The sequence below is a fragment of the Leptosomus discolor genome, chromosome 17 (assembly GCF_034619465.1).
Source record: "Leptosomus discolor isolate bLepDis1 chromosome 17, bLepDis1.hap2, whole genome shotgun sequence".
NCBI lineage: Eukaryota > Metazoa > Chordata > Aves > Leptosomiformes > Leptosomidae > Leptosomus > Leptosomus discolor.
Genome location: NC_141407.1, coordinates 10,220,257 through 10,239,118, shown reverse-complemented (window position 1 = coordinate 10,239,118; position 18,862 = coordinate 10,220,257). Strand labels below are relative to the sequence as shown.

Sequence of the window (18,862 nt, the reverse complement as noted above, 5' to 3'; positions counted from 1 at the left end):
ACAGAACTGTTCCTAGTGATGCTGGCACCTTGAACTAAATACTGAATGATAGGGTGTTCCTTGGTTGCCTTGGAAGACTAGTCCAAACCTTCTTTCCTACAAAGTAATGAGTGTCTTATGCTGTCTTGATTATTCAGGCTGAAGTTTCTTTTATGGGGCACCGACATCTAAGTAACTCCCAGGAGTATCTCAGGTATCCATTCAAGAAATACTCTTTGGAGAAGCTGGTACACCAGTTGTATTTCCTTTAGACAGTTGGGTTCCAGTAAATAACACCATTTAGTAATTATCTTAACTTGCTCAAAGTATTTTGGTAGAAACATTTGTGCATTACTGAAATGTGGTTGTCTGACTGTCTGCCAAAACATCTCTGTTTTATAGGACCTACTGCAAATCCGAGCCTATGTATATGCAGAAGAACCCAATATCGATATACATAACTTCGTGGGGACCTTCACAAGGGTGAGTCTTGCTGACATATGCTTGAAATCATGTATGTCGTGTTTGCTGTGCAAACCTGCTGAATGCTACCAGGATGCCAGAGTTTTTTAGGAGAAATGGTGAAGTCTGTCTTGCCATTCCTTGTCTCTTCTTTCTTTCTGTCTTTTATTTATTTTCCTTCATAAAATCTGTGAAATAAATCTGAAACAAAAATATAGTTATTGAAGCTTTGACTTGGAGACTGTGTCATAGGCTGTCTGGGATTAAGGAACTCACTCTGAAGGTATTTGATCTGAAAATTCAGACTGAGATGGGTAGTTACATATTCATGGTGTCTGTTCAGAAGACAATCTGGACCACCGTGGACTCTGTAGGATTAAAATCCTTTAATTGTGAAAAGACAGGGGATGTTAGCTACGTCAGGCAATAGCAGTCTTAATTCTGTGTCAGTTGTGGTTTTGCCTTCAATTGCATGCAACCTATGTGAACTCAGTTATATCTGCCCCCAATTTCAGAGGGCAGCAGCCCAGAGCCACTGTGAAATATCACCATTAGAAAATACATATCTTTTGACTTGCTGGGAAGATGTGTTGTGTATTTGGGGCAAAAGGTTGGGGTTTTTTCCTCTCAGTGGGATTATGAAAATTTTGAGAGATTCATCTAATACCCTTGGGGAGCTTTCAGAGGACAAATGGTTTTGTAACAAATAGGAGACAGTTACAGTTTTTTAGAAGTTGTCTGCTGATGTTTTAGTTCAAAATTGTAGGTTTTGCTCTTTGTTTGTGTGGCATGGTTTAATCTGGTTTAGCAGTGCTGGCATGGAAGAGGAGTGGCTTGGGGAGGCCGTTCTTGTGTAAACCTGCACAGACATAATTTACTTTCTCATGCAAAGGTACAATCATGTAGAATTAATCTTTTGGTGCCTGAGAGTAATCATGCTTTCTTGTAACTGTTCTCTGGTGTGTATCAGACAACTTTCTAGGCATCACTGAGCAGTCCAAACAGGTCCTCAGTGAGATCTTACAGTAGCAGAAGTGCTATTAATCTGCATGACCCAAGTGAGGGAACATTGTCCTGTAATCCCTGGAGGTCTGCTGACAAATCCCGTTCTCATTTATGCTTTCTGGGGGACTTCAGCAGGCAGAGGTATCTTAATAGATTTTTTTTTTTTTTCCCCCAACCCATCTGCTCTACTGAAACAAAGTGCTCATGTTCTTAACCCAACAAGAGATTAACCTGGGTTTATGAAAAATCCTCCATTTTATCAAGAAGCCCTGCACCGATACTCCCGGTGTGCCTCTCCAAACACCTCTATGTAACTCTGACATCCACTGGCTTTTTACGTTACTGACGAGTTTGGTTTTATCCTGTTGTAGGAGGACAGTGACCCTCTAGTAAATGAAAGTTTAAGCATAGAAAACACCCTGTGGGCCAGCACTGTGATTGCATCAGGTAAGATGAAGGCGTGTGTAATTTTTTTTTTTTAAGGGAATATGTTAACAATTTTTAAAGGTCTTTTTGTAATGGAATAATAATCTCTGTCAGTTGGAGAAATTAGCAGTTGGAATGAGGTTTCCCACTTGTTCTAACACCTCTGGGGAGCTGAGCTGACGTCTAATTGCCACTTGGACATTCCTAGATGAGAAAGAATTGGAGTGGCCTTTGGGCACTTCTGTAGCATCTAGACCAGAATAGCACTTAATTGCTCTCCACATTGACATCCTAATCTGTAACAGAAACGGTGTCAAATAGATTCTGGTAACAGAAGCTAAGATGAAAGATTTCCAGGTAAGTGCTTCCATTGAGTTTGTCTTATATACTTTCAAAAAGGAAAAAAAAAATAATTCTTTGACAGATATTGGTTTATATATACGATAAGCTCCCAAGGCCTGAGATTAATCAATGCCCTCTTTATAGAGGTTTGTCAAAGTAAAAGCCTTGTTCCTCTCCTGCCCAGCACACTTGCAAGGTTTGCAGGGCAGTAGCTGGAAGAGAGTGAAATTCTGTTCTGGAATTAAAGTTGTTGAATGGAGAGACTTCACAATGCAGTACCTGGGTGTACATGAAATTAATAATAACGGGAAGGAACATGAACTTCAAAATACTTTTTTTGAAGCACTGGAAAGATTTTTGATTTGCTCTTTTAAAAGCAGAAAAAAAGTGAATAAATTTTATTCCTGTATGTTTTTATCTAATCCTCCTCTGACTCTTCTTTGAAATGTATTACAGTGTTGTCACAGTGCTGTGACCAAGGGATTGTAAAAAACTAGTTGTTCAAATACAACTTAATCAAGTAGATTATGTTTATAGATTAGTAATTGCCATGCAGTAGGTAACCTGCCTGCCTTCCCTGTAAGTGTAGACACATGTAGTCAGCCTGGCAGCTTCAAGTACCCGTCAGGCTGCTTAATGCATGAATCTCAGCTCATCCTGCATTTGAACAAAATGGATGGAGAAATGGAAAGCCACTTCTTGTGATTCTGTCCTGTATGGTTTCTCTCCCCTCAGGACCCTTTCCCAGAGGGGCTTTCTTGCCTCATGTATTGAAGCTTTAATTTGTACCAGCTCTTGAAGCGTTGCAGATCTCATACTGCTATGGCTGAGCCTAACACGGGGGTGTGTTACAGTGAAGAGTCCTACTGAAGTCAGAGCGAAATGCTCTCCTGCCCTCAGCACATTCACAGCCAGTGCCTGCTGAGGGTAGAAACTCTTCCTCCGCTGTATGCTCAGCTGTGTGTAATATACATGTGGGTGCAGACATTTTTCCCAAAAGGAGGGCACAGCGCACACTCTGCTCCACCTGGTCACTACTTCAGCGCTGTCTAGAAGTCCTGGGTGGTCTTAGTGTCTGTATCCAGACATGCAACGACCTCCTCTCTGCCCAGGTGAACTTACTGTTTGAATCTAATCCTCCTTTCTGAATAAGCTATTTGTAGACAGACATCTTCGTGAGTTCAGTTAATAGGAATGACATTTGCAAATATTTTCATCGTTTCAGAGTATTTATGCAATGGAGTCTATTTTGAATGGCCATAAAACAACTAGAAACATTCTTTTTATACGTACCAGTGTGCTTTCAAGCTGTTTTCTAGCCCTGACAGGTTTTCCCTCTCATTTTGACTGACTTGATCAATACTAAGTTTTGTTTCTCCTATGGCAATAATAAATAGCATGTTGTAGGTTATTTCTGTTAATAAAAATGGGGATATTATTTTTCTTCCTCTGTAAGTGAAAGCTGTCAAGTTGTGGTGATGCCATTGCTTGTAAGACGAAGCAGAGCTATGTGGCTTTCTCCATCTGCTGTAGTAGGAATGGGTCTGACTCTTGACTGTTTGCAGTTGATTTGGAGTAGCTGTGCCATCTGCTGATTTGAATTGTGATGATCTTACTACCACCTGCCATCTGGCTCCAGTAATTCGTTGGGTTTTTTTGGTTTTGTTTGGGTTTTTTTTAGGAATGTTTCCAGCATGTTTTTAGAAACCGCCTCTTTTGAATCAGTCTTATTTAAAAATAATTCACTTGCAGCTTGTTAAAACTTTGATCGTTAATGGAAGCAGGGGAATAGCACAGTATAAAATGGCAATGTATTTCTTCATTCTTACAGACCTCTAAAATTTTCTAGTAAAAAATTAGACTTTGGCAATAGCAGCTTTTAAACTCTTGATGGTATATAGCTTATTCTTTATGTCTTTTTGCAAAGTCTTTAAGAGAAAACTGTAGAAACCCAGTAATTTATGGTGCTAAACCCTATTATGTTTCTGCGAGAAGAAAAGGGAGAGCTTTGTTGCTCTCAGCTCTTTAGCAACTGCGGGACATAGCATTAAAATACACCGATAGGCTCCCAGCAGCTCCATCTGTTACAGTAAGGTAGGAGTTGGTATGATTCACCTTTCACTGGGAACAGCGATTGCACAAATAATTAATTGTACATTCTAAACTAAGGTAATTCTCTCTTTGAAAGCTGTTGGAATTCATTTGGTTTATTCTGATTGTGGCAACCTTCACCAATAAAGAACGACTGTAGCCCAGAGCGCTGATTTAATTTTGATGCACAATGAAGGACCACTATCTAATGCAAGACAAACTGACCCACAGCTAAGTGAGATTCAAAGTGGGAGGAAGACTAAGAAATTCTCTGTCCTTAGCAACTTTTATTTATGGTTGGGAGAGATAACTGACATCAAAAGGGGGTCGGGGAAAGGGTTTGCTCTCAAGAGAGCAAAGCAGTTGACTTCTGTTTCCATGCACATTAGTTGATGCAGTCTGTGTTGCTGTACTAAGTCCAACCATATGGGCAGTGTGGTTTAAGACATGACTTTTTGTAGGATTTCTTCTGTTCAAAGTCTGTGTTTTCATAGCTTTTGTATTTTAGGTACCAGCTTTTTTAGTTCCTGGTTGCTATTCCTTCTAAAATTAACCTGCTAAAAATCCTTTCTAATGGTCAAGCCTTTGGATTCAACAAGTTTTTCTACAGAGAAAACAAATGAAGGTTGTTTATCTTCGGCTGATGCATGCTCTGTTTTCTTTAGGTACTGTTGTGGGAGTTGTCCTTTACACTGGAAGGGAACTACGCAGTGTGATGAATACTTCAAACCCAAGAAGTAAGGTATGGTGAGGAAATAGTCTTAAATAAAAAGGGGCAGAAATTTACCATTTTTAAAGGAAAATCCTTCCAAATGCTATACGTACACACTCCAGGGACAGCCTCATAGGAATAATGATTCATATATTCCAGCCTATGATTTAAGATAGTTACCATAGCAGAGCCTATTTCTCCTTATTTTTTTGATCCTATTATACCTGTGTCTTCTCACTTTAAGATTGCTAAAACTGTTGTTTTATATGATTATAATGAGATAGTCCCAGTTAGAATAGGAAAGCTTATTTTGCTGCATTCTTCTATTATATTGAAGCTAAGACAAGGTGCAGGGATGTTTTATATAGTCTGCAGCTTTTGGCAGCATGAGTCCTTTCACACCGCTTCATGCATTGCTTAGCTTCCAAGGGATGGAAGTCTTACTCAATAAGCTGGCAACATTATTGCTTATAAATTTAAGGATGTTCATAGTGTTTTAAAAGAGAAGAAGTTGACTAGTGGAGAACAGCTCTTTGGATATGGCAGTTCATTCGCTTTGCGAATCTTACATTGAGCTAACATCTTCATTTGTGTGCTTGAAATGTCTTTCCTTTCTTTAGATTGGTCTTTTTGATTTGGAAGTGAACTGTCTTACCAAGATCCTATTTGGGGCTCTTGTGGTGGTCTCACTTGTCATGGTGGCCCTTCAGCATTTTGCCGGCCGTTGGTATCTTCAGATCATAAGATTTCTCCTTCTGTTCTCAAACATCATTCCCATTAGGTAAGGCAATTGCTAATTCTTCCCAGCAAAATACTGCTTGTTTTGTGTCATCCTCCATGCTTCTAGTATGAACAAACACGTAAACTTTTATCTATTCCTCATTTGACAACTAAGCGAATCCAGAAATAGAAATCAAATTAGTGTTCAAACACAGGAATTGCTTGTTGTTTCTGCTGTTCGACAAATTCACCCATTCACTGACTCTAACTCGGACTGTGGATTAGTCGTTTAAGGCCCCTCCTCTCAGTCTTTGGGCTACTTGGTTACGTTGATAAGAGCAGAGTGAAAAATGGAAAAGGAGGTTTATTTAGGCAGCATGTCGTGTAATAGGACCCAGTTGCCTTTTAGGGCAGACAAACTTTAATATTTAATAGTACTATATTAATAAGTAGATTGTTACTTTTGGTGTAGGTCTGGGATTCATTTCAGTTCCATTTTTAACCTGTTGTCTGCATATCAATCACACTGTCCTTACTTAGAATCATAGAATGATACTTGTCAGTGTCCATCTTCCCCTCAAATTATATCTGTTCTTCTCAACATAATTCAAAGACAGATGATAAAATTAGAATACCACTGCAGCAGTGCACAGTCTTTCTCCCCATTTGCCACCTGATCACTGACTTTGAATATACTTCTCCTGAAACACTCTCTTTGGCAGCTCAAATTCAGCATGTAAGACGTGTCCTTTCGTTGAAGCGTGGCAGTTCACAGTGGTTTTTTCCGAAGTTTAACTAGTGATACATTTTTTTTCCCCCCCTGCTTCCTCCTGCATAGTTTACGTGTGAATCTGGACATGGGGAAAATTGTCTACAGCTGGGTGATCCGCAGAGATTCCAAAATCCCTGGGACTGTGGTTCGGTCCAGCACTATTCCTGAGCAGCTGGGGAGGATATCCTATTTGCTCACAGACAAAACAGGTATCTGTGCAGAAAATAGTTTTGAGTCATGGTATGTTGTTGTTTGGATTTTTTATACTTTCGTCCAGCCAGAGAGTGTAATGTAAGATTTCTTCGGACTAGAAGAAATAAGCGTTTCCTGTCACTTTGACAATACAATTTAGTTTTTGAAAAAAATTTTTGCTTTTTTTTGTTCTGAACGCACTTAATGAAGTAAGATAGGACAGGAATATTATGCTACTTTAAAGAACACTTAAAATGTGGTATTAAAGCAAAAGCGGAGGGTAAAACTAAAATTAAAGCAATTTCTACGGTTACTTTTCAAAGCCAGATGGAGACAGCTTACGTGTATAGGCAGAAATGTACTATTGGTCTGTCTGTAGCTGTACTTACACTTTTAAAGTTGAGCATGAATTCAGGAGACCTAAGTGGTAATGAAAAGATTGGTCTGACATAAATCCTGGTCCCATTGAAGCTGGTTCCAATTCTCTTTGGTTCCAAACAGGACCAGAATTCCACTTGCAGCTCTTGCTGGCATTGACTTTGGGGTGAATCTCTTTCTTACTTACTGGCACAGTGACGTACACCACTACTTCCCAGGAGAATCAGACCTCAGATTTCTTAATATTGTCTTTTTTGCTGACCTCAGCCTGTGCTGAGAGCCTGGTGTAGTGACTGATTCAGCTTCTGGCCCAGTCTCTCTTGTGTTTGGGGTACAGCAAAAATGAGAACATGTGCTGGGGAGTAGGTGTGTTGTTTCCCCCTCCATGTCTGGTGCTGCTTCTGTTACAGGGACTCTTACGCAGAACGAGATGGTCTTCAAGCGGCTTCACCTGGGAACAGTAGCTTATGGCCTGGACTCCATGGATGAAGTGCAGAGCCACATATTCAGTATATACACGCAGGTAGAATTAAATTGCGTTACTTAACTCTTTGTTCACAGAACAATTTCCCAGGTCACTGGGCTAATGGTGAATTAATATGGCAGGGATCTGCTTGTTAACTGTTACTTTTTGGAAAAGCCTGAAGGTCATTGGGTGCTTAATACGTAAATATTACCATGATTACTTGTTACATTTGTAGATTGTTTCACATCCACTAGTCTTTAACTGCCATAACACATGCACGGATCTGCAAGTGTAAGCAAGTGTATGTGCCTGTGTCTTAGTACTGAGGTCTGGCTATAAAATAGGATACTTTTATTTAGATATTCACCATGTACAGCAACCACAGCATTTGCTTTGTTGAAAAATTGGCACTGGGCAGTGTTTAGTGGATTAAGTTGCTGTTTGAAATACTGTGTACTGGGGCAATAATAAAGGAAGAGGAGCCATCAGTACTTAGTAAGCAGTAACAGAGAACAGTGTACCAGTATCACTGCTTTAGGCCTGATGGTTAAAAAATTAAATGGTAAAAGTGGGATTCTTCCACTAACATACCAGTGATCTTACATGGTGCGTAACTGACATCTGCTTTGAGAACTATCTACACCTAAAAAAGGCAGCAAAGTCAATCTGTAAAGTATAAAACAGGAAAATCCTGGTTTGGGAAGTCTCTGCCTTGCATTCCTCTTTCAGTATCACAGGATGAGCCAGCATCTAAAAAGCCTTCATCTCTGTTCTTAGACTTTTATTTCAGTTTTGTGTGATAGCCAGGTAAGCCATGTGACTTGTCTGAGTCAGAAAACTGCATTCCTTAGCATGTTACAATGGACAAGATGCTTATGAATTGAAACTTCCTTTGTAAAATGAGGGATGAGGTTTTGCTTGAGAACATTACCCTTACAACAAAAACAAACCAGCTGTCAGTGGCTGATGTTCCAGCCACCCCTCTGAGTGGTACTTATAAAAGATTTAAGAATTGTCACTAATTATGTAATCATGGAAGCATTATTTTTCATTTTCTGTTAATAATCATTCTCTCAGCTGCAGCTAGAAATAATTTTTTGTGATTTACAATTAGATTATTTTTTCTTTTGTAAAATGTGATTCCAGAGATACAATCTGCAGACTGATGGGTTACTGATGGGTTACTACTCCTGTGTCATATGTTAAGCATTTTCATTTCTCAGTAGTTGTGGGATTGCTTCATTCCTACAGAAACCACAGAAGTAGTTTTCGAAGTGCCCGTGCTTTTCCTTGAGCGTGCACGCCTAATGGAGTGAACTGGATTTTTCATGTCACATTGATTTTGCTTTCCTCTAGAGATTTTAGACTGAAGTACACTTTCTATACCCCCCCCCAAAGTGAAACATGAAGCCAGCATTCTTGCCTGGAAGAAGGCACCATGTACTGTAAATGGGATTTTTATGTAGGGATTTTGTTCATGGTGGTAAAGATGCTCAGCAGGTTTCCTTGACCTCAGTGATATGTTTGGTGGCACAGTTCTTCCCTGAGCAAACTGTCAGGCTGCAATGTGCTTTTAACTGAGCCTATAATAATTGATAAATACTGGGATTTTGAGTAATTATCTTTTTGACTGGCTTGTGTCTCAGGTAACTTGTAACTCCTATAAGCCATCACTCTCTCTTTCCTTCCTCTGCTTTCACAGCTGCCTTAGTATCTGGGTCTTCTCTAGGTGTTGAGACTCTTAAACAACTGAATTGTACTTAAACAAACAAACAACAAAACAAAACCCAAACAAAAACAAACCCATTCCTCCACCCCCCCCCCCCCCCCCCCGACTTCAGATCTATTTGACCTCGTTTTGTACTCAATCTCCAGAGAACACTTGACTACTGGTTAATTATTTGTCAACGTATTCAATATTTGTCAACAATGCTTGGGTGACTGACTAGTCCAGTATGGGACTAGTGCTTTATGTCAGTCTAAATACACGTCAGCTGAGGGTTTGCTGCTGTTTGATTTGGTTAAAGCCTGTGCAACAGTGCTGATGAGCAGCAATATTAAATTTGAAGATCTTGTGTGTCCTAATCACTAGAGTGTGGAAAATAGCATATGGAATTACACTGGTAAAGGATATGTCTCAAAATGTTTATCATTACCAAGTGAGATTCCTTATAATGAGAAGCATTTGCTGGTGATGATTCATTTTGAACTGTAGTTCTTATTCTTTGCTCTTATTTTTACCATGTTGTGGCCTTTGACCTGGAAGTGAAACTTTTGTCCTTTTGACACTAAAGGTTAACAGAGCAGGAAACTAGATCACTGTGTGTCCCTTCTTCAACCAGGATAATTTAGTAATTGTGCAATTATCTGAAGACTTCCATTCTGATACTAAAAATAGTATTAAAAATTAAATGAATGTAATTAAGATTTTCTAGGTCCATACAAGTCATCTGTTTTCAGTTTTCACCAATTATATTCTCTTGCACATGAAACCAAATTTACTCTAAATTTTCAAAGCCACTGGTCTTTTGTGGAGCAAAAAGTGGTTTCAATGAGTCTTGTCACTTTGGTCTTTCACCAGTCGGTGTTTGGTGGATCTGCAACTAAGGGTCTTTTTCTCAGTATGCTGTTCCAAAATGTTAGGTAAATTTTTTGGGGCACTTTACTCCACCAGTAATGATGATCAAGGAGTTACATTACACTGGAGTATGTTCCCAGTGATGGTCTGTGTTAAGGTGTATGAAGAGTGTGTCTCATTCCTGGGGATGTAAAAGTCTGCACAGCTGCCACAGATACGGTCTTCACTGAAGTAAAAACTTGATTTAAAACTTTTTTTTTTTCCCCTGCAGTAAGACTTTGTTCTGCTTTTGTTTTTTATAAGCAATCTCAGGACCCCCCTGCCCTGAAGGGCCTTACCTTAGCCACCAAGGTGCGTAAAACCATGAGCAGCCGAGTGCACGAGGCGGTGAAGGCAATCGCGCTGTGCCACAACGTGACACCAGTGTACGAGTCCAATGGGGTGACCGACCAGGCTGAAGCAGAGAGACACTACGAGGACTCCTGCAGGGTGTACCAGGCCTCCAGTCCTGATGAGGTCAGTATCTGTTTGGGTGTATAAAAACATAAATATGACCTTGCTTGTTCCTGAAAAAAAAAATTATTTGGTGAAAGTACTCCAGTCTAGTGAAGGGATAATAGTATTTTAATGCATTTGTTGCACTGGGAACCCACAACTAGACCATAAGTGCCCTCTCAGCTGATATACTTCAGCTAAGTCTGCCTCTTTGCCTGAACCTACAGAGCTATATCGTGACTAGTATCTGGCTGTTTTATCAGCCTTGGCATCTGAGAGTGTTGCTCATGTTTCTGCACTTTTTGTTCAGGGTATATTTTGCAGTTCAACACCATGAGTCCCTTTGACCGCATTTGGTAAATCATAGGCAATCTTGTCTTGGTTTTGGGGGGGACGTGATTTGTGGGAGGGGGTTAGAGGACTCCCACAAGTCAGCTTGTCCCTGATCTGCAAGGTGTTTGAACTTGTAAACCAAGTGAAAAGTTGGCACTGCTAACACAGGACGTATCCCTTCCCAAGCGGATGGGACAGACATGGAGCCCGAGTTGATTCTGCAGACTGAGTGCAGTGCACAAGAGTTTGTCTCAGAGCAAAGCTGTGCCCTGCCAGTTCTCTGCTGGCACCCAGTCCAGCCAGGGCTACACAGGGTGGTACAGAAGAGAGAAGCTTTGCAGCTCTCCAGAGACTCGCTGGAGACTTTTACTTAACACTTGAGAGATCGGGTTCAGTATAGAACTTACAACTAAAGTTCTCATTGCCACCCTCTGCAAAATTTGCAAAATCTAGTTAGTGTTGTTTCTTTCTGTGACGAAGACAGGAGGAATAAAATATGGTTTCATATATTGGTTATGCTTCTTGGATAGATCTTCTTTAGTGCAACCAAGGTAAAACAATGTGTTTTCTATGAAGTTGTACAATTACACTTGCTCTGTGCCATTGAAAGACTGGTTTGAAACTTTATACTGATGGTATGAGATTATCACCCATTTGACTACATTTGAAGGGTTCTTCCATTTATTGCACCAAATAAAACAGATTTGCCTCTGATAATAACCTTTTCACCTTTGACATCACAAGAGAAGTTGGCTTTCCTCATTGTTAGAGGTGAGAAATTTTTGGCATAGAAATAAATTTATTTGTTAGAAGCCCAGCTATGTGAGGATTTTGAGATTATTGCATGTATTATTGAAAGACTGACACACAGAGTTAGTTTCCACTTTTCATGTACATTCAAAACATTGCCTATAATGTTTTCCTTCCAAAGTAGGCAATTAATTCATTGCATGTGATGTGTTCTTGTCTGTACTACACACAAGCTGCATCTTTGCTTTTGCCCCCCCGCCCCAGCCTTCTCCATTGATGTACCTGCAGTGACAACAAGCACTTACTCCTCCCTGGCTTTGGAGCTGGTGAGCAGTGTGCATGTGTGTCCTCTCCCCTCACATAATCCAGGTCGGTGTTTTGCCTGCCTGCTTTTCTCCTCTAATGCATTGCTCTCCCCTGTAAAGACAGCTTACAGAAAGCAACTGCTTTTGGATTGAAATGAGTTCTGAATGATTTCCAGATGGTAATTTTTGTGATCTGCATTTAAGTTGGTGGGGTTTTGTTGTTTGTTTTTTTTTCTCTCTCTAAAGCATTTACTGGCTATTTTTGCACAGATCCTCCGTTTATTTGCGTATATACTGTGGTATATAGTGTAGTCAGTGATTTTTGTTTTCATTTTTCGCTTTATACTGTTTTATCTTTAAAATATTTATTCAGCAATTTGTCTCAAATACCCAAGGGATTATTGTTTGTTTGTTTTACTATAGCATGATAACTAATCCTTCCAAGATTATTGTTTAAATTCTCTTTTCCTTTCTTGTGGTGTCTTAAGTAGAGAGTTACAGTGGATTCAGAAATCAGATATGCTTTGCCGCACTGAGGAAATCTTCTCTGTAGGTCTTAGATGTACAAATATTGTTTAGACATGCTCTGTGTATGTCATACTAGATGGTACAAAACGCAGGATCAGCACAAGCCAAGCCCTTGAGAAGACAGTGATGCTGTTAAATAACATTCCCTGTAGGGGAATGGCTTTGGACTCCTGTTAAAGCCAGCCTTTGAAATCCTATATCAATAAAATATTGCCATGGCAGAGAAGGTCAGTTTATGAAATGAGTACAAAAACTTGTATTCTCTTTACTTTAACAGCAAGGGTAATTTCTACCAGTTGGCATAGGATTCATTTCCTGTAACAGAAAGCAGGATTTCCTAAATTTGTTTCCTGTGCACACTGCCATTTAGAAGTCTTGAAGTATCTTTATTCAGATATCAGTTACAGCCTTGGGGCTCTGCAAGCCAGTTGTCAGTTGTAGCCATACAGTAACTAACAGGGGAAATGAAATAGATATAATCTGATCGGAGATAAGAGTGCCTGGGATTCCTGGGCAAACAGTCTTTAACCCTGACAACCCGCTGCAGCTGCCAGGACATGAAAGGGTGCACTGATCAATTGGTTTCTGCCTGTTGTCTGTCTGCCTAGGCAACCCTAAATGGGACATTTGTAGAGCAACTCATGGCACAGAAGGATCAATTTGTCTCTTTAGAATGAAATTTATTAGTCGATACCCACTTCAGTGGTGGCTTGGGTAATTTAATTGTCAGAAAGAGCAAAGTTTGGGGCATAGTGTGCCGAGCTGCTGTAGCTGCTTTGCTTTGTAATGCTCAGATCTGGATCTGACTTGGCCTGGATGGAGCTGCTAACTCCTGGAGTGCAGTCAGGGACTTTATTGATTTCTCCTCATCAGTGAGCATGGGCTCTCCTCTTGAAGGTGTTTGAGGGATTTCAAGCCTGCTTTTAAATCTCCTCAGTTTAAGCTGTAAACATATTTTTGCATCTTGAGTGTTTCTCGTGTTTTCTCTGTGACTCAGAGCACTTCTAGTTACCTGTTTGCATGGCACAGAGTAAACCTCTTCTGTCTGGCACTGAGCTGGGAATGTGCTCCCTTGTCCCAGCGTGCCCAGACCCTGCCAGAAGAGCTGTCAGTGCTTTTGTTGCTGTCTGTGTTGTCTGCTGGTACCACAGCACTTCCCAAAGGCTAGGCCCATTGTGTTGCCCATTGAATGGGGATGGTAATTTCAATGCTTTTAGTACATCTGATAGAAACCCTTCAAAATTATATCACTTTCCCTCTCAGTAATTATTCATTAAGTACTATAGAGGCTGGGAAGTGGCATGTTCAAAGGGGTCAGCCCCACTTCCCCTCCAGTGCTGAATGTGGTTCACCTGGAGAGCCATTAAGGCTGACAGGACCCATGCCTGCTTGGGAGCAGAATGGAAAAGGGGTATTTCTTTCATTATTCTTCCCCTTCCATTGACATACCTTTTTATGGTCTCCGGGCCATATGGAATGACTGGCGTAGCGCAGTGCAATGCAGTTGGTTTGGTGTGTGTCATGTGCATGACGTAGCACCTCTGACGTGCTGCTCATCCATTTGTTCCTCTGCACAAGGCTTTTCTTTTGGGAGGTTTAAATGCTTCCTGACATAAGATTTAAATGAGATGCTGGCAGGAAAGGAGGGAGGAGATGTCTTGTGAAAGTAGCAAAGAAGATGCTTTAACAGGCTGAGCTGCAGGCAGAGAGTTGTATCTCCAGACATTGGCAGCTTATCAACGTGGGCAAATCAACAGCGAGTGCTGTGCGCACTGAACATCACGTAACATCATGCTGTGAAAAATTCTTGGTAATTATTTATTAACCAGAGTATTAGAAACTCAAGCTCCGTCTCTGCTCTGGGAGACTGTTAGGAGGATTATGTAACTGCGTACTTCAATGCACCAAGGATGACTTGAAGAAACTTTTGAAAAAGATAAGCTTGAAAGAGCCTTTGATTTGTTGTAATCTTTGTGAATAAGCCTTCAAAAACTTGCTAATATTAAACCAAATATTGATTCAAATTGATTTAAAGGTCTTTCAAGGCAAAGCCAACTCAATTTTTTTTTTTTTTAATCTGGAGATTTAAGACTACTTTATGAAAGGAAAAGTTTATTTTGTGTTGTCTTTTAAGCATAATTGTGGATGAAAGGAAGCTGAGTTCACAAAAGGTTCTACAATTAGACCCAATTGTATAAATTCATCTAGTAAAGTATTGTATGGAAGTATTTATAGGTTCCATTTTTATCTGTATCTCATGTATGTGATTTCCCAAAATAAATTCCATTTTTGTATATGGTATTCGTGGTCGCTTAAGGCAGTAAAGGCAGAATTTGAAAGGCACAAGGGATAATTAACCTTCAAGTCAGCAGCAACCATGTGCCCAGCATTCTCATGCCTTTGAAAATGTCACTGTAAAATACTCCCAGTATTTTGTGTCTGTTTGGAGAAAGTATCCCTTGATCCTTTCTGGAGGCCAGTGATATATGGGCTCATGTCAGCTGCTGCTCCCATCCGTTACTGCCATGACAGCTTCTAGAGTTAAACCCCCATATCTCAGCAGGCTCAATCTTAGATGGATGCATGAGCCGAGGTGGGGATTTTGGGGGGATTGTCAGGGAAGGAAAATAAAGGCTTTGGTCTTCTCTCATGACTCTCGTTTAATCTAGTGAAAGCCTGTAAAGAATTCAGTGTTGTAGGTCCTTAAATACTAGAAGCTGCAATCACAATGATACCCGTCTAAGTTCAATTAAATGAGTTCGGGTCTGTGCCTTGAAAAATCGGGGGGGTGTTTGGGGTTTTTTGTTTTGTTTTGTTTTTAATGTTTGGGGAGAAGGGGTTCTCTGCTAAGAAGTGCCTGTGAGCCAGCCTTCAGCTGTCTTGCTGATCATTACAGAGGCTGAAAGTTGTTGATGAATTGGTACTACCAAACAGATAGAGTGTAACACAGAGCTCATTTTGTTTGTTTGCTTTTTTAATATGAATTTTTAATATGCTCTGCATTAGTGTTTCTGGCTTTGATACTGTAAATCCAGGATGAGTGCATTGTTTTGAATTCTTGATTTCATAATCAGGAAGCTGGGAAATAGCACGTTGAAGTAAGTGTTTGTAAAGAGATTTGCCTGATGTGCCCAAGCAGAGGTTTGGGCACGGCATGCCTGGGCAGAGGGTACCTGTGCCTGCCCTTGCTGAAGGTTGTCCTTCAGGATGTGGCAGTCAAAGGCAGGGAGCCAGCCACCTCCTGCGGAGAGTCTAGGACAGCCTGGCAGCTGAATCGGGCAGGAGCTCGGCTGCCCAAACCCCAAAAATACTGTTAGTAAGCATCTAACGTCAGAAAGAGCCATACAGGAGCACCGGCATGTATGAACAGATCCATACTGTAGCGCCGTTAATGACTAATGAACTTATTTGCAGCCCCCACCCGCTATTCCTTCCCCCTCTGGTGCTCCTCAGGGGGTATGGTGTGGGCTGGCTGCCCTCACCATGGCCTTCTCCTCTCAGGTGGCCCTGGTACAGTGGACCGAGAGCGTGGGCTTAACGCTGGTCGGCAGAGACCAGTCCTCCGTGCAGCTGAGGACACCGGGTGGCCACATCCTGAACTTCACCATCCTCCAGATCTTCCCCTTCACTTACGAGAGCAAGCGCATGGGGATAATCGTACGGGTAAGTGGCTGCGGGTAAGCTCTCATGTCTTTGCGAATCGCCTTCTAATGCAACGTGAAACGTGTAGAACATTTACTCTCAGCTGTACTGTTCTTCCTGGCCGAGTTTTGCAGTCTCTTCTACCTCAGGCTGTAAGCTGGTTCTCTGTTTTGAGCTAATAGCATCTCATGGCTGGGCTTGTTTAGTGATACACCCTTTTCCTTGGCCATATTTGGTGGTAAGTGCTGTAGTGCCCTGGGGCATCTTTAGTTTATTGATCTTTGGTCCCTTGCTCAAAATAACGAAGGAGCCCAAGCTTCAGGCACTCGGGGCGTGTGTGTCTTCTGCAGCTCCAGCTTCTTCCAGCTGCTGTTTTCAATTTGTTATTGAAATGGGGTGGGTTTCTGCCATACAGCTCCCTGTGTGGTTTTGTGCACACATTATCGGGGGCAGTGTCAGGTCAGGGACGGGTGTCCAGCCAGGCTGTCAGCCAGCACTGCCAGCAACTGGAAGTAACTCCTTGGCGGTGGAACAGGGCCTCCAGGATGGTGCTTGGAAGGAAAAGGGAGCTCGAGTGTTTCCTTCCGACTGTGAAACCAAGGGCCCTGGGGATGCTGCAGAACATTGGGAGAGGATTTTTGCTGCAAGCGTGCGTGGTGGGAGGAGACATAGAAGGGACTTGTGGGACATGAGAGCTAAAATCTCAGTGTTTTCGCTGTGTGTGCTGAACCAAGGCTCAGCAGCTTTGATAATATCAGAGATGCCATGTTATCTCTCGGGTAGGGCTGTTGTTTCAGGAAATTTAGAAGCCAGCACTGCCAAGAAAAGAAATAGTCACAGTTACCCTGTTCCCTTGGACGCAAATTCTGTGTCCCCTCCCACAGTGGCCGACACAGCGAGGAAGAGGAGGAGCTTGGCAGGGGCAGGACTGTTCTCTCCAGGGGAGCAGGCACCAGCAGTGTCTCGGGGAAGTTTGAGCTGACTTTGATGCCTTATTCTGTGTCCCTGGGGTTGTCTTTTCATCAATCCAAAAGCTCCTGCCCTTCCTGTCGTGTCATGTGGCAATCATGCTGGCAGAGCTGGGGGGCTGTACAGTGGACTGGGGCTGTGAGTTGACCCGGGTCACAAGTGCTTTCCCCACCACAGGGTCAGCCAGGAGCATGAACCCAAGCAGGTTCATGGGTCCAGCTAACACTGCATCTCCAAAGCAGCTGGTTGCAGTGGTACAACAGAGTGATGGAAATGGCATCAAGTGGGAAGGAGGGAGGGGATCCTGGTCTGATGCCACAACAAATAGCTTCAGGATATTTTTTGTGGTTTTGTGGAAGTGGTGCCCAGATCTCTGCCAGGCACTGAAAGTCCTCTCACACCCCGTGGAAGTACAGCACTGCAGGAAGAAGCACTTGTTGCTGCAGGCAACTGTCGAAATTTATTTTTTTTTAACTCTGTAACAGAGCCCTCAGCCATGCTGAGAACACAGTGTCATGAGCAGGGCTTGAAAATAGCCGAGTTAAGGTAAAAGGGAGCATTTGTGGACGTACCTTTATCAGCAGCAGCCCAGATGAAATTGTACACATAACTTTGTGGTTTTGTATACAAATACAATAGAAGATCGGACTCGCAGAAAAAAATTACCGTAAAAAGAAAGAAGAAGAAGAAAGTGTGGGTGTTAAAAACAGTTGAGATCAGTTGTCACCATTATCATCATGGTTTTCAAGGTAGTGCTAGAGAATCAACGTTAGCAAGATAAACAAATGCCTATGGTAAGGCACTTCTATTTGCCTGCAAAGCAAACAAGGTGAAGCACTCTGAATATTTCTTTTGGAGATAATTAAAACATCCTTGTTATTTTTTTATTGAGGGTACAGACAGATAATTGGTACCAGGAGTCTAAAATGTGAATATGAATCATAGAATCAGCCTATAATCCAGGGCAAGATATGATTTGTTGTATCATTTTATGGGATCTGCAATGTTGTTGTTTAGGGTGAGGAGAATGGGTAAGATTGGTGGGTTTTTTCTTTTGCTGCTGCTTTTTTTTTCTCTTTTTTCTTCTTTTCCTGCCTCTGTTTACTTTGTGGTAAAACTGGGCTGCTGCATGTTTATTTGGGGTATCTGGAAATAGGGTGTAAAAGTATCGTCTGCCTCATGGGTTTTAAGTTACAACAGTAGGAGGAGTAGCCTTTGTTTTTAGTTAGAAGCAGTCGGGATCAATATTGCATGTGGGCCTCATTGATAGCAGATTTATTTGATCTGCTTTATTGGCTGATGTTTGGTAGCTTCACAAATCTCAACTTCCCTGGACCCCTGGAAGAGCACAGCCGCTGTCAGAAACAGCACCATGAGGGGATGAAGTAAAATGGAGCAATGCAGTGGTTGTATTCAACAACGACAAATATTACAGAGGACTTCGGTATTCCTGTTACTAAGAGATTTGGTGATAAAAATGGAACTGTAACATGTGCATATAATTATTTTCACAAACTCATGAAGGACAACCTGTGTTTAATGCAGATTGAAAATCATTACACCTCATGCAAATGGCTGTATTTGTGTTATCCTACCTGAGTATCATAGAGTCACAGAATGGTTTGGGTTGGAAGGGACCTTAAAGATCATCCGGTTCCAACCCCCCCACCATGGGCAGGGACACCTTCCACCAGACCAGGTTGCTCCCAGCCCCATC

General features: G+C 41.5%; 1 protein-coding gene across 1 annotated transcript in view; it reads left to right on the top strand.

Moving 5' to 3' along the window:
- The window catches only part of ATP9A (ATPase phospholipid transporting 9A), a 60,629-nt gene that overhangs the window by 24,612 nt on the left and 17,155 nt on the right, over positions 1-18,862 (top strand). Inside the window, exons 8-15 of the mRNA XM_086474613.1 lie at positions 382-462; positions 1,818-1,893; positions 4,971-5,047; positions 5,638-5,798; positions 6,576-6,718; positions 7,490-7,602; positions 10,427-10,639; positions 16,036-16,197. Coding sequence (XP_086330739.1) covers positions 382-462; positions 1,818-1,893; positions 4,971-5,047; positions 5,638-5,798; positions 6,576-6,718; positions 7,490-7,602; positions 10,427-10,639; positions 16,036-16,197 — 1,026 coding nt within the window. The remainder of the gene's footprint in view (positions 1-381; positions 463-1,817; positions 1,894-4,970; positions 5,048-5,637; positions 5,799-6,575; positions 6,719-7,489; positions 7,603-10,426; positions 10,640-16,035; positions 16,198-18,862) is intronic.